Here is a 15,260-nt window from a genome sequence, read left to right as displayed (position 1 = left end):
TCAACAGACTATACACACAACTCATTAGGTATGGCTACAGCTTAACTATCATTTGGACAGATTGTGTAGTGTACCACATCTTCTGCTATGTGATTGTAGCCATGTCCCCTGTGTGGACACTAACATTGCCAGCCTGTTACAGACTATTCACTTGCATGCCATTGTCATGGCCACTATGGTTACATATATACCAGTGGTATGTCTGCTCTGAGATTGCTGCACATCTGGCAGTCTGTGTTATAGGGGGGTTCTATGCATGCTGTTGGACATGTACCAGGATTGTGTAGACTATTACTACCAACATATGTACTATGACAGTGACACAATAACATGTATATGTTCCATTGGCCAGATGATCCACCTCTCCACACCCATCTGACCAGGATACCTGGCCACATCACATGTGTGTGCCAACCTGGGGCCTCTTTGTGTACTGTTACAGCCATTCCATCAGGTGGAACCACCCAGGGGATGTTGGCCCACCCTCCTTGGGCACACACCAGCATGTCCTTGTCCCTTGAGCTCAGGTCTAGGGTCTGTTCCATACCAGGCTCCACAGACACATGATGGATGTGGTACATCCTTCTGAGGCACCCAGTACACATTCACATGGCCAACATGCCCCTCCTGCTCAGCCACCAGACCTGGCACCTTCAGGACATGGACTGCTGTTGTGAGTGGGAGTTGGTGGGAGCCTTGTTCCCATTGTGCCCATATTGCGTCCACATCACAGACCACACACACCATCCATGATGTTTACCCACCACATGTGTCACATACCACCCCTGTAGACTGTCCTCTATAGCTACCAATCCTGACCACCTCAACATGTGTATCTGCTATACTTCCCCATAGTCCCATTGCATACTTCACAGGCAGGGGCATTGTGGTGCTAGGACGGGACTAACATGCGACATACCCATCCATGGTGCACACACTGCCAGCTGTAGATATCTGTCTGTATTGCTATGTGTGCTGCTGCCTCACACATAGCACATATTGTGGTAGTGATATAGGGGACATGTCTTACCATACATAATCTGTTTGTGTGTGTGTTTGTACAGATGTAGACATTTGCATATCGATATTTATCTATATGTGTGTAGATATATGTGACTTCATATATATGTGCACATATATATGTCTACACATGGGCATATGTATATTTCTGGACATACATGCTGATATACATATATATCTTTAAATATTATATATGTGACATATGTACACATATGCATACCATTATGTGGGGTACATTCAGACATCAGCGCCACAGTCTCACAACACCTTCCTGCACAGCTGCACTGTTCTGTCTTGCTACAACACAGACAGGTGCCACATATGGACATGGCCTGACATGGGGGGTATATGTAGGAGTCAATTGCAGGTACCCTATTATACACCTATGGCATTCCGGCATGCTACATTACAGATTCACCTGAGTATCCTGCCAGTGTTGGGCCATGGCTCCCACATGTCCATCATAATGGCATTACTTCCACCACCAGCAATTGGCCACGTAATATACATATTTCCAATTACACTACACACACTATGATGGCTTACATCTTGTCTGTCACTGCTGACCTGCACAGTTAATGGCTATGGACCACTACACACAGGGACAGACACTATTGTCCATAGCAGTTGTTCAGCTGAACATCATCACATCAACACCTGATGGTACATGTAGATCATTTCACATCATCTATCCCATTATGATGGACCAGATACTACATTCTATTACATGTATATATACCTCACATACCTATTGTGGGAATGATGTCTTGTTGAATGACAGCTGTCTAAATGCCTGTGACGTCAGCTTTTTGTTTGAAGAGCTTAGTCTTTTTTTTTCTCTTCCCCTCTCTTTCTCTCTCTCTCTCTCTCTCTCCAGTAAATGGACTGAGCTGCTTTGAAAAGATTCCAGCCTGGCTTTAGTGGGTGATGGACATGATCAGGTGATGGCCTCTGCACCAATCAGTGTCCTCCACTTGCTAACTGCATGCAGCTTGCTGTGTAGTACCTCCAGTTACCACTGTCATGGCAACCACCTACTATAAATTCCCACATCATGTGGGCGTGGTCCCATTATCTTTCCTGTGTAATGAACATCCTTTCTGTGTATGGGCATCAGTGTTACAGACAGTAGGTAGCAATAACTCTTACAGGAGAACTGGCATACTCAGGCCAGCTACATATTTGTAGGAGGTTCGAGAACTACAGACAGAGTGTGAGTAAAGTTGTGTTATGCTTTGTATAGTACTGGTGTTACAGGGTGTGTGTGTACATACTAGTTTACCTTGGAATGCAGTCTTTCTGCATAGCTCTCACCTGTGGGCCTATCCTCTTGGTGGCCAGAGGTTTCCTTATCATGTTTTGTCTGTCCTCCAAACAAGTGCTGTGTCTGATATTTCACTGGCAGTCTGTGTGTTGAGTGCTATCAGTACATGGCTACATCCATTTATGTTTCTAACCTTAATTTCCTGACTAAGGGTATGCTGCAGACTATCCTATGACACCAGCAACTTGCTTAGTATATGGTAACAGTTTTCCACATATGGACCTGTGTTCCAGCCTCTGTTCTCCATCTATATACCAAGCTTTGCACATATGACATGCTGTCAGGGGTTGTTCTGTAAGTGGGCTGTGAGTATATCACACTGCCATTGCTGCCATCAGTCCACTGCTGTTGTATCCCCCACGCATATGGTGGGGCTGAGGCTATATATGTGTGGGCTTCACCTACACAATACATGTGTGCCCTTATGCACTCCAGAGGCCAGTGTATGTAACAGTGGTATATGGCCCTGTATTATTGAGTTTAGGGGGGAGGCACCATAAATGACATAGGCTGTTACAAAATGTGGGGGTATCAGGGGTGAGCTGTCTTAAGGTATCTAGATGTACAGTGCCATGCACTTCACCTGTATTTATATTACTTACATAAATTGGGTTAATGCAGGCCTACTGCCTCCTGCCATACAGACTGCTCTGTTTGTCAGTGTGCTTGTGATGGTGTCAGTTATGCCTTGTTATGTAACAGTTACATACCATTAGGTCAACTGAAGTCTTTACCACCTAGTGCTTTTGTACAGAGTGTAGCTAGAGGCTGCTGAACTATACACCTGCATTACTTACTGTTGATAGTTTGGTATCCTGTGGCCCAGTCTGTCTTTACTATTTTACAATATGAAGGGCTTGGCCTGCACAGCAACAGTTGTGAACCTTTACAGACTAGTGTACAAGTATAACTGTTTCACAGTTACATTACTCTGTTTATATGAATGTCAGTGTCTGAACAGCTATAATACATGGCATATAAAACTGTAATAGTACACAAATAAAGGTTATCCATTTCTGCAAACCTGTGTGTGGTGTTTTATCCTATGACCTCTCTGTGGGCATATGTTGTAGGCAACAATTGTAATTTGTATGGGTGGGCCATACAGTGTCCACTTGTTAATGTATTAACTGTAGGCATGGTGGCTGTTCCATATTATGTGCACCTTCTACATATGTATCTTACTGTACATATCTCTGTGTGTGTCTGTCTAGTCACATGTATATCTATCTATCTATATATATATATATATATATATATATATATATATATATATATATATATATTCGTACATTATGTATATTGTTTGGGCTGTCTCAACCCCATTAACCGTGCATGTGGACATATTTGTATTTGTCAATCTGCCATTGCTATCTACAGATGTGTGGCTATATATATATATATCCATATATATCCAGTATTTCTATGGATATATATATATATATATATATATATATATATATATATATATATATATATATATATATATATAGATAGATATCTAAATTTATTGATATGTTGTATCTGTTTAGATATTGCTATATTTACTCACACAAATACATTTACATGTTGGAATACATTCTCTGTACTGTTGAATGACTGGGCTGGTTGATATGTTTTTAATACATCAGTATCATATAGCAGTGTTTGAGCCTAGCAGAGGCCGTTTATTTTGTTGCTGGGCAGAACAAGGGCCATTGAATACAGAGTGGTTAAGACATGTTTAGTCAGTTGTTAGCAGATTTGCATGGAGGTAAGCACTGCTAACCTGCTGTTACATCTGCTTACAGGGTGTTAGCTTCAGATTTGCTTAACCAGTGTAGTCATTGCTTGCCGCCATGCAAACGGGCTTAAGCTCACTTACTAGTGCTTAAATACACTTACTATTGCTTATTTGTGCTTAAACCTGCTTACTAGTGCCTTATTCAGTCTGACACTGATACTTCACATGTACATTTCTTGCAGTACTCCAGTTTATATATATATATATATATATATATATATATATATATGTGTGTGTGTGTGTGTGTGTTATTTAGTGGGTTTTGCAACAAAAGTATTGGTTATAACATGCTTTGCCATGTAAACTAGACTGTGCTACAGTGGTACTCGAACCAGGAATGCTTGCTCATTAGGTGGATGCTCTGCCCACTACACTACTGCTGTGCTGCTTCATTTGCATACCCATGGTTCCTTCCCCCTCCCCCCGAGCTCCACATACACAGCAACCATCCATTCTCCAGTTGCTAGCCCAGCCATACCACCCGCCAGAGATGGACCTGTTTTTGTGTCATGATTAGACTTAGCTGGTCTACACTGTTTCTCCCACTGGTAGCATCCTGCCAGGGGCTTGAGAAGCAGTGGTTTGCTCACACACCCAGCCAGCCTCATTTCTTGGTTCCACGGAACCAACGTCCCAGGTTTGACATTCTGTGCATGAAGCATGCCCCCTCGATGTGCACCATTTTTTTATTATTCTCTTAAGTATTATGCAAGACTACTGTTCTCACAGTATGACTGAACAGGCACTGTTTTTATGATACACATAGACTGCTCAAAATACTGTATTTGAGCAATGTGCATATGGTTGCTCGTATTAATCTACATAATTACATACATTTCCTATACTGTTGAATGACTGTGCTGGATGATATGTTTGTGATAACAGCAGCTGTATGTGTATTTGCCATGGCTTAGTGGTAACTCACTTTGACTATAATGTGCAGGGCCTGCGAGTTGCAACTTGGGAGTGCAGATTATTTTGTTGCTGGGCAGGATGAGAGCTGTTGGCTACAGAGTGACTAAGGCACTTTTGAGCAATTGTAAGCAGGTTTGCACAAGGGTAAGCAATGCTAACTTCAGGTTACGGAGTCTTACACTGAGTTAGCTTCTACATTTCCTTAACCAGTGTAGGCATTGCTTACCGCCAAGCAAGCAGGCTTAAACCCGCTTTCTTCTGCTTAAAAGTGCTTACTCCCGCTTACCCCCACGCTACTTTATTTATTTATTTTACATTTGTTGACCGGGAAAATTCAACTGGATGCTTGTCCATTTTCAGCGAAGGCCCGGGGAGTAGAGCTCCACAGTAAAACTCAGCTAATCATTACAAGTAATACAGAGGTGTTCATATTCACAGAGAGTAACAGACTTAACATAGCTAAGTAACATATTATTCATGCTTAGCTTATGTTAACATTTAGGTATTATTCATGCTTAGTTCAAGTTTACATGTAATTTATGACTGTTGACAAAGGTCAGTTTAAGGTGAAGTTAGATTCCAGTTTAACAGCTCTGGATAGGTTACACTCAGGTATTCAGGTTAGGTTTAGTTATTCCATACCTGTGTGGTAGAGTAGAAGAGAATAGTGAAGGGGTAGGTAGGTAGGTAGAGGGGGGACATTGTAACTGTATAGTAGGTTGTGGGAATACTTGGTAGGGGAGCAATAGGGAAGGTTTAACGGATGTTGGGATATGTATGAGAAGCAGGAAAAAAGTGTTAGTTTCAGTAGTTGATGTAGGGTTATAGAGTGTAAGGCGGGGGGGGGGGGTTTAGCCAGGTGGTAAGCATGTGCTGATCCAAGTGTGCTTGAGGTGTTCCTTCAAGTGTTTTTTACATGTGTCCTTTGAGACAGCTGCGGAAATAGATGTGGGTAGGGAGTTCCAGATTCTGCCACTATAGTTGGGGAAGAGGGTGTCACCTAAAAAGGGGATGATAGGTAAGTGGTGTTAAAGGGGCACAAAGAGGGAAAGACAGCATGGGAAATAGCCAGGGATGTGCAGGAAGTCTGAAGGGAAGGTCCACAGCTGGCCATTTCTTCTGCAGCAACAGCTGTGCATATACACTGAATTTGGAGGTAGATTTGGACACTCACACCTCTGGGTGGGGGTGAGGACAACAATAATAAGTTGTGATGCCAGTTAAAACGGATTACATGCCTACAGTGGGGAGCTGCAACCATGTGTTATTTGGTGTTATTTAGTGGGTTTGCAACAACAAAATTAGTTATAAAGTGCTTTGCCATCTAAAATAGACTGTGCTGCAGTGGGACTTGTACCGGGAATGCCTGCTCATTAGATGACTGCTCTGCCCAATTCACACTGTTGCTTACATCCACGAGGCAGTCTGATTAGAACCGCTCCAGCCAACACCTGCATGCCTCGGCCCATTATTTCATACCCATAGTCCCCCACCCACTCCTCCTCTGCAGCACTCATCCTTTCTCTGGGTGCAGGTCAGGTCTAACCCCACTACTACACACTGCCCACTCTCCACTTCTCGGGACCCATCACGTACGTTGTCTCGACTCATTAATCATCAGGCTTTCCCAACCTTGTAGTCTGAGTACATACATGCCCTGCCTTGATGAGTCAGTGTAATGACAGGAATTCAAATACCCAAGAATTTTTGGGTTGTCCCACAAGGGACGTTCCAGTCTTTGTTTCTAGATTAGACTTAGCGGGTCCACAGTGTTTCCCCCATTGGTTGTATCCTGCCTGTAGTTTGGGAAACAGTGGTTTGTTTGCTTTGTTTGTGTGTTTGTTTGTATGTTTCACCTGTTTGGCTGGGGGGGGGGGTAACGGTACATGTTACATGCATGTTGATTGGGCCCCTCACCCCCATTGGCTATGCCTGTGATCATATATGTCAGTCTTATGTGCTATATCATATCATAGATATATATCTGCGTATATATATATATACACACACACACACACACACACACACACACACACACACACACACATGCATATATATATATATATATATATATATATATATATATATATATATATATATATACATATATATATATATATATATATTGCTGTATATATATCTAACGACATATAGATGTATGGATGTCTGCATATGTATATATCTATATGTGGATATTTATATATATATATATATATATATATATATATATATATATATATATATATATAGATATATATATGTCTATATATGTATACATATATAATACAGAGAGGGAGAGCTATATATCTTTTTAGTTAAAGATATATTTACACACACACATACATCTACATATTTAGCTACATGCCCTGTAATGTTGAATGGTATTGCTAGATGCTATGTTTGTGGAAACGTCAGGGTTATGTATATCTGCGGTGGCTTAGTGGTAAATCACATTGCCTATGGTGTGGCAGGCTCCTGGCTTCGAGCCTTGCAGGGACTGTTTAGTTTGTTGCTGGCCAGAATGAGGCCCGTTGGATGCGGAGTGGTTGAACCACTTTTATGCAGTTGTCAGTTGGTTTGCATGACAGTAAGCACTGCTAATGTCTGGTGACATCCACTTACACATGGTTAGCCTCACTATTGCTTAGTCTGTGTAAGCACTGCTTCCCATCATGCAAACAGACTTGCACCTGCTTAGTCGTGCTTATTTATCCTCACTACTGCTATATTTTAGACAGTAATAGTCTACTGGTTCTTGGGGAGGTGGTGAATTTGGCAAGTGTATGGGGTTGTCATTCATTACACAGCTTACTACTCCAGTTCACACATATATGTTATTTATTAGGTTATACAACTAAATGTATTGATCATAACAGTGATTTGACATGGAAATGGAATGTACTACAGTGGGACTCAAACCAGGATTGACTGCTCGTGAGGCGAACGCTCTGCCCACTACAATATTGCTGTACTGCTTCATTTGCACATATCCTGCTTTTTATCCTCCTTTTGCTATTTCAGCTACATTAACCATAGCTAAGCGATGGGCACACCCGCGCACCTATGGTAAACTTTAATCGCTGTTTTAAAAGATATAGATTTTTTTTTATTTTTAACTTATATGTCCTGTTGCTGTTGTACACATGGGGGTCTGTTGGTGGGGATATGAGGACACCTGTGAGTGATCTCGCTCATTTCTTAACACCTTCTGCTGTTCAACATTGCAGGGGAGTGTTTATTCTGAGAGCTCTGCTCTCAGACACGCCCCCCTGCACTTGTACATGCTCCATGTAAGCCTAGGAGCTCGACCAGCGTGCCTTCATTACTATGCATGGCGCGCTGCCATCCTGCTCCTAAACAGGTGCTTCTGTGCAGGACTAAACTAGTCCTGCATGGAAGTTTAATAAATCTGGGGGTATATTTTAGCAGCAGTGAGCTGAGAAGGAACATTCCTTATGGGCAGTTATTTATGTGTTTATTCATTAGCTTGATCACAGTCATCCATCTGCAGTGTATAGTCACAGTTATACAACTGATGGTCGTGGTTGTGGGCAGTTGTTAGGAATTTTGTTTTGTTACAATCTGACATCTAAAGTATACACAGTCAATAAATGTGGCTTTACTTGCTTGGCACATGGACTAATTGCTCAGAACAGGGATTAATGGTTGGGCTGTGGAAGTTTGGGAAGGATACGTATCATAGCAGCTAATCACTGACACAGTGGTCTAGGAAGTAGCACTGCTGTCTTAACCGCCTGACAGCATTTGCTTCTCTGATTGAGTTTTTGACTGTGATTCTTGCTGTGCAGAGTCTGCATGTACTTCCTGTCTGTCTGTAGGATTTATTCAGGTTCTCTGGTTTCCTCTCCCAATACCTCAGGTGTATAATGTATGTCTGAGGCCATTTGCGATTTTTATTTTCATCCCAATGTAACATCAGAGGGCAGACAGAAGATAACTATCTTTTTCTGGAGAGGTTGGGAAACAGTATTCCCACTAAGGATTTATATATCCTTGCAAGTCGTGGTCTTCTCACTTTATTAGGAACTACTATTTTGTTAGCTTTGAACATTGAGCTTTTGATATAACTTATTTCTCCTTGAAGGGAAAAAAATAAAACTGATTTTCTTACTTTACTTATACTTTTTGTTCAGATCACCATTGCATGAAAAAAAACTATAAAAAAGCTAAGAGCATCTAGATGTATGATTTCTGGTCCCAAGACCCCAGACTTTATTCGTTGACTTCCTCTACAACTATTCCAGTGGGGTCTTAACTGGTTAGAGTGTGTTAAAAGGATAGAAGAAGCAGATCAAAAGGAAGACAAACTGTGACAAACCATGCAAAATAAAAAAGGAAATAATTATTCTGGGGGTTATGGGGTTAGGATGGTGAGGGTGCAGAAAACACTGGGGAGGTGCAGGGAGAACAAATATATGTAGTCCATGAAGGCAGTCTGTGGATGAAAGTGAATGACCCTCATCAATGTTTGATAATAGTTAATAGCTATTGTCCTGCTGTGATACAGCTCCACCCCATTTCTATTAGCCTATTATTCACAAACAAAAAGATGCAGACCAACCAGAAAGAGAAAAAAATACCAGCAAATGTCAGGAACCAGATGGCGAGGCAAAAATAATTTTAGCGTACTACACTTTATTCAATGCTTTCATCTGAAGACTTCCTCAGAATACAGAATAAAAATTCACTCACATCAATCAAATAAATAGTCACATCAATAAAATCAATAATCAATTAACAGACATGGTGTAAACCATCATTTAGAAACCATATGTAGGTAAGAAAAAAAGAAAAGAAAAGGAAAAGGGGGAAGGGGGTAAAAGAAAAAATAGGAAAAAACAAATATAGAGAACAAAAAAATGTACCATACTAATCAAGATATGCCTGTAAATCCAGGCCCTTGTTTAATTTTAATTTCCTATACCTTAAAAAACATTTAATATTAATAGCTTCATTTAATCCAGATTTCTTGTCAGAAAAAAGTCTAATTTGCCACATGGTTTCTCTTTGCTCTAAAAAATTCTTAAAATCCCCACCCCTAATGTCTGTGTTGCAAACTTCTAAGATGGAAAAAATATTTTTTTTATATTTTTCACACTCAAGAGTATGACGAAAAAGTGCGTTCTTAGAATCCTTAACTCTAATACTATAATTATGTTCCCTTATACGTTCCCTTAATCTTCGGGTAGTCATACCAATATAGAATGCCGAACAGCCACTACACATGATAATATATGCAACCCCTTTGGTGGAACAATTAACAAAACCAGGAACTTCAAAAGTGGTGTTAAGATGTTCCAACATGATAAAAGGCCACTCGGATATGAACCTACAAAAATGACATTTTTCACAACGAAACATACCCTTTTTATTTTTCAAAGAACTATTAAATTTTGGATCTGATTTTTTTAATAACCTTTTAAAATTAAAATGATTTCTAAAAACACATTTTGGTTGGTCACTTAATGTCTTAAACAAATCAGAATTACCTTTTAAAATACACCAATTCTTCTCCAAAATATTCTTAATATTATAATAATCAACCATCCTATCTAATGAACAAACTACATCAAAAGAACTTTTTCCATTAACATCCCTATTGTTACTTCCTACAATATTCTTTAATGTTGTCTTTAAAATTGCCGGATAAAGAGAGTCTTGTTTGCTCAAAATCTCCCTACTAAGTTCATTCAAAAAAACGGGGTCATAGCCCCTATTGATGAACATAGATTTGATTACTTCAAATTCCTTTATCAAATCATTGTCCCTAGTGGTCATACAACAGGCTCTAATAAACTGTCCTTTAGGTATATTTTTCTTTACATACTTAGGATGGTTACTATTAAAATGTAAATAGCCATTGGTGAAAGTCTTTTTTCTGCAAACTAAACTTTGAAATTTGTTTACCTGATAGTCCCACCAAAGACTGACATCCAAGAAGTTAACTGGGAATTTCCCTTCACTAAGAACAAATTTTAAAAAATCTGATGATCTATTAAGATCAACCAAGAAAGAATCTAACAAATCCCGGTTGCCCTGTATAATTAAAAAGAGATCATCAACAAACCTACAGTAAAACAAAATTTTTAATTTTTCTTGTATTTTGACCAAAAAATTGGTCTCCCACCAAGACATAACTATGATGGCATATGCAGAAGCAGCCGCAGAACCCATGGCTACCCCCTCTTTTGTTTATAATAGGTGTTGTCAAATATAAAAAAAATTATTATTCAAAATAATGTCAATTAAATTACAAACTAAGGAAACATTCCCTGTTTTCATTTTAGAATAAGTTGTTAAATAACTACAGACAGCTTCTAATCCCCCTTCATGAGGGATACAAGTAAATAAAGAAACAACGTCAACAGAAAACATGACAAATTCTACTTATTCAAATCAATAGATTCTGAGAAAATTCTCAACTTATTAAGAAAATCCCATGAGTCCTTTAGATAGGAAGATAAATTCTGCACTAAAGGGTTTAGAGCAGCATCTACCAATAAAGCTATACCTTCAGTAATAGAATGTGATGATGAAACAATTGGCCTAAAAGGCAGATTAAACAGATCTTTATGAATTTTTGGGATGCCGAAAAGCACCCCAATTTTAGTTTAGATTAGTATGGTACATTTTTTTGTTCTCTATATTTGTTTTTTCCTATTTTTTCTCCCCCCCTTCCCCCTTTTCCTTTTCTTTTTTTCTTACCTACATATGGTTTCTAAATGATGGTTTACACCATGTCTGTTAATTGATTATTGATTTTATTGATGTGACTATTTATTTGATTGATGTGAGTGAATTTTTATTCTATATTCTGAGGAAGTCTTCGGATGAAAGCGTTGAATAAAGTGTGGTATGCTAAAATTATTTTTGCCTCGCCTTCTGGTTCCTCACATTTGCTAGCCTATTATTCAATTGCTTCCTGCAGCCCTCCCTTTCTTTGAAGACACCAGTCACCCTGACCTTTCCATATAAACTGCACTTTTCTTTGTTTCATCTCTGCTGTATTGATGGCAATATGTGCTTACATAAAAATGAAAAAAAAAAACACAGATCACATTTATATAATTCATGATAATACATCACTAGCATTCTCTTCAAATCTGTATCAGTGAAAAACAATTCAGGGCTACCTAATTACTATTATACAATATAAAAAAATAAAAATGCTGATTGGATAAGACCAAACAGCATCACTGTTGTAAACTAAACATTCCCCATACAAAAACCTGGTAGCCACCTGGAAAACAGATGTGGTTTCCAAAACATGAAAAATTATGGCTACCATTTTCCCCATGCCACATAATGGAAAAGCAACAAAACTAAGTAAATGAAAAGCATGAGATAAACTGAACTAAACCTATTATATGTAGCAGTGTCCTCACATAGATTGGTGGACACATGCCTCTAGTCACAAAACTCAAAGGAAAAAGAACTTGTACATTAACTCTGCTATTTATAGAATAATCATAGAAAACTAAAAAAAATCAGATTTAAGATTAACTTTTTAGATAAGATGTTTATTACTTTAATTGTATAATATGCTACTAACTGTTAAACTTATAGGCATTGGGATACACAAAAACAACAAATACTCATTCAGCAGCAGTCTAGTACAGAAATGCTTTCATTTAATAGACCAGCTGTATAAGCCATACATGCTGTTCTACACATGGACAGACACATCAAGACAGATGGCAAATAAGTCCCAGCATACAGTAGCATTATTTAAAAAGTAAGTAAGATTTTTTTTTTGTAAAATACTGCAAACATTTAATGCAAAATAAAATCATGCTGCGGTTAATGCAGGCTTAACCAGGTCTGGCATGGTTTGGTCACTTAGGCTTCACTCGTGTAACCACACCAAGCTAAATAGTTTTAGATATAGATACAACTTGTATTACTCACACCTAAACATGATTTGTTGCTAACACAAAAGCAGCACACATTAACAATGCATGGAGGATATGCACATGTTGCTGGACTTCACCAGAGCATTTGGCTACTCTGGCTTCACTCTCCTGACCAAAGCTTGCAAAGTATGAGTAAATCTCACAACCTCCCACATGTGCCATATGTTCTTGTTCTAATAATTCTTTTTTCTTTTAGAAGAATATATATATATATATATATATATATATATATATATATATATATATATATATATATATATATATATATATATATATATATATATATATATATATATTTATATATATATATATAGATAGATAGATAGATATATAAAATTAATTAAGAATTATTGCAGCTAAATAGCCATAATGACCATGAAGATGCAAGTCAGTCACTGACAATGTAAAATGGATTTTAGACTGAAGTACAAGTCATTTCTGATTAGTGATCTAATTTGTGGTCACAAGTGTGTGATTGTATCTAAGAATGAAGTATCTATGAAAATCCACTTTCAAGGCAGATTGACCTCCGAGTGGATATATTTAAGTAGCAGGGGGCTATATGGGCACAACCTCCCTCCCATGTTGAAGGTGCAAGGTATTCAGCATCCTTACAAAAATGATTTAACAGTGAAATGGCAAGTTTCAATAGTTGCTAATTCACTGTCAGGTCAATGCTATGTGATCTTATGTCCAAGTGATGGCCACTAATGTACTGAGCTTTTGCAATGGAGTCCATAAAAAAAATCACTCTGAAAACTTCATAAGAAACTGAGCTTAAAAATCAAGTATGTCTCCCACAGCACTGTTCACTAACTGACACTTCAAGTTGTAGAAAACTAATTTTAATTACATACTATATTAAGCAGAGAAATGACAACAATGAAAATTTCTTTGCAATGTAATTTGTAAGACAGAACATACTTATCTTTTTTTTTTATTATTATTTAGACACCAGTCCATCATGGCATCAAAACCACTTCCACTTTCACAAGAGACTCTTGCCCAGTTTAATCAGAATCAAGCTGAAGAAAGTTCTGTGCCACGTCCAAGGGCAGGGTCTATATCAACTCGACGGAGCTCACAGTCGGTAGACCTATCTCTCAAACCTTTATTGCCTCTGAAGAATACAGAGAGTCGACCAAGTGAACTGTCAAGAAAAAACTCAATCACAAATAATCCAAATGTTTCTTTTACACGGAGAGCTTCAATTGCTGCTGGAATGGGTCGACGTCTCTCCATTGGACCCTGGATGAATTATGGGAGGGTAAGCTTCACAGGTCTTCCTCTTTATCAGCCTGCTAAGGAACCACAGTTTGAAAATACTTACAAAATGAAGCCAGACAAGGGTTGCAGATTTGATGCTGACAAAGTTCAGAAAAGTCTGGAAGCTGCCCTTGCTGTACATCTGGCTGACACAAAGTACAATCCAGCAACCACTGGGCAAATGGCTCAGAGTCTGTCAGACATTTTACGTAGAAAAGTTAAGGACCTAATCCCACCTCGCTATAAACTGGTGTGTTCTGTAATTCTTGGCCAGATAAACAACCAGGGAATGCGGATTGCCAGCCGTTGCCTATGGGATCCTGAGAATGACAGTTTTGCTTCAGCTATTTTTAGTAATACATCAATTTTTGCTGTGGTCACGGTTCATGGTTTGTACTGTGAATGACTCATCACAACATGCAGGACAGCAAACACAGCAGAATTTTTTTCCAGAATATCTGTGATATTGTAAGGCAACAGAAGACTGTTTTCATAATCTGCAACCATGTTTGGTACTGTAAGAAAATGCCTACAGTTAAGTCCACACTTAGTGTACTTGTGTTTTCCAAATAGTGATTCACATTTACAATTTTATGATGAAGTTTTATGTTTATGTTTAGTCTCCATTAGTTATTGATTTTCATTTTACTTATTTGGGCAGCACAAATAAACAACAGTAAATGTCTTTGTCATCTGAGAAATAATATCTACCCACCATTATGTGTTACATTATACAGAAATGTCATAGGTTCATAGATTCGGTGGTACTTACTTAGGCTATTGATCTGTGAGGATCTTCAGAATCCTAGCCATACATTCCCATGAGGTCTTTAGCCCTTATATTTTTAAATATGAATAATCCAGAGAAAGGTAGAACATTTACATATTGCCCCTATCCCTGAGGGACAGTTATTGCCAATGCAGGGTTGCAACTTAAAGCCTGAATGTAGACTCATTATTGCTGGCCTTTGCAAAGAATATCCAATGGGCAGGTTTTCCCTTTAATATGAAATTAAGT

At 38.6% G+C, this 15,260-nt stretch overlaps 1 protein-coding gene across 1 annotated transcript in view; it reads left to right on the top strand.

Moving 5' to 3' along the window:
* DYNLT4 (dynein light chain Tctex-type 4) overlaps nucleotides 1-14,927 on the top strand; it is a 160,900-nt gene extending 145,973 nt beyond the window's left edge. Inside the window, exon 2 of the mRNA XM_044085759.1 lies at nucleotides 13,928-14,927. Coding sequence (XP_043941694.1) covers nucleotides 13,941-14,648 — 708 coding nt within the window. The 5' untranslated portion in view covers nucleotides 13,928-13,940 and the 3' untranslated portion in view covers nucleotides 14,649-14,927. The remainder of the gene's footprint in view (nucleotides 1-13,927) is intronic.
* Nucleotides 14,928-15,260: the final 333 nt, after the last annotated feature.

This window comes from Protopterus annectens, chromosome 10.part0, assembly GCF_019279795.1.
Source record: "Protopterus annectens isolate FY-2018-M chromosome 10.part0, PAN1.0, whole genome shotgun sequence".
NCBI lineage: Eukaryota > Metazoa > Chordata > Ceratodontiformes > Protopteridae > Protopterus > Protopterus annectens.
The sequence above is the reverse complement of the archived record's forward strand: the minus strand, read 5'-3'. Positions and strand labels throughout refer to the sequence as shown.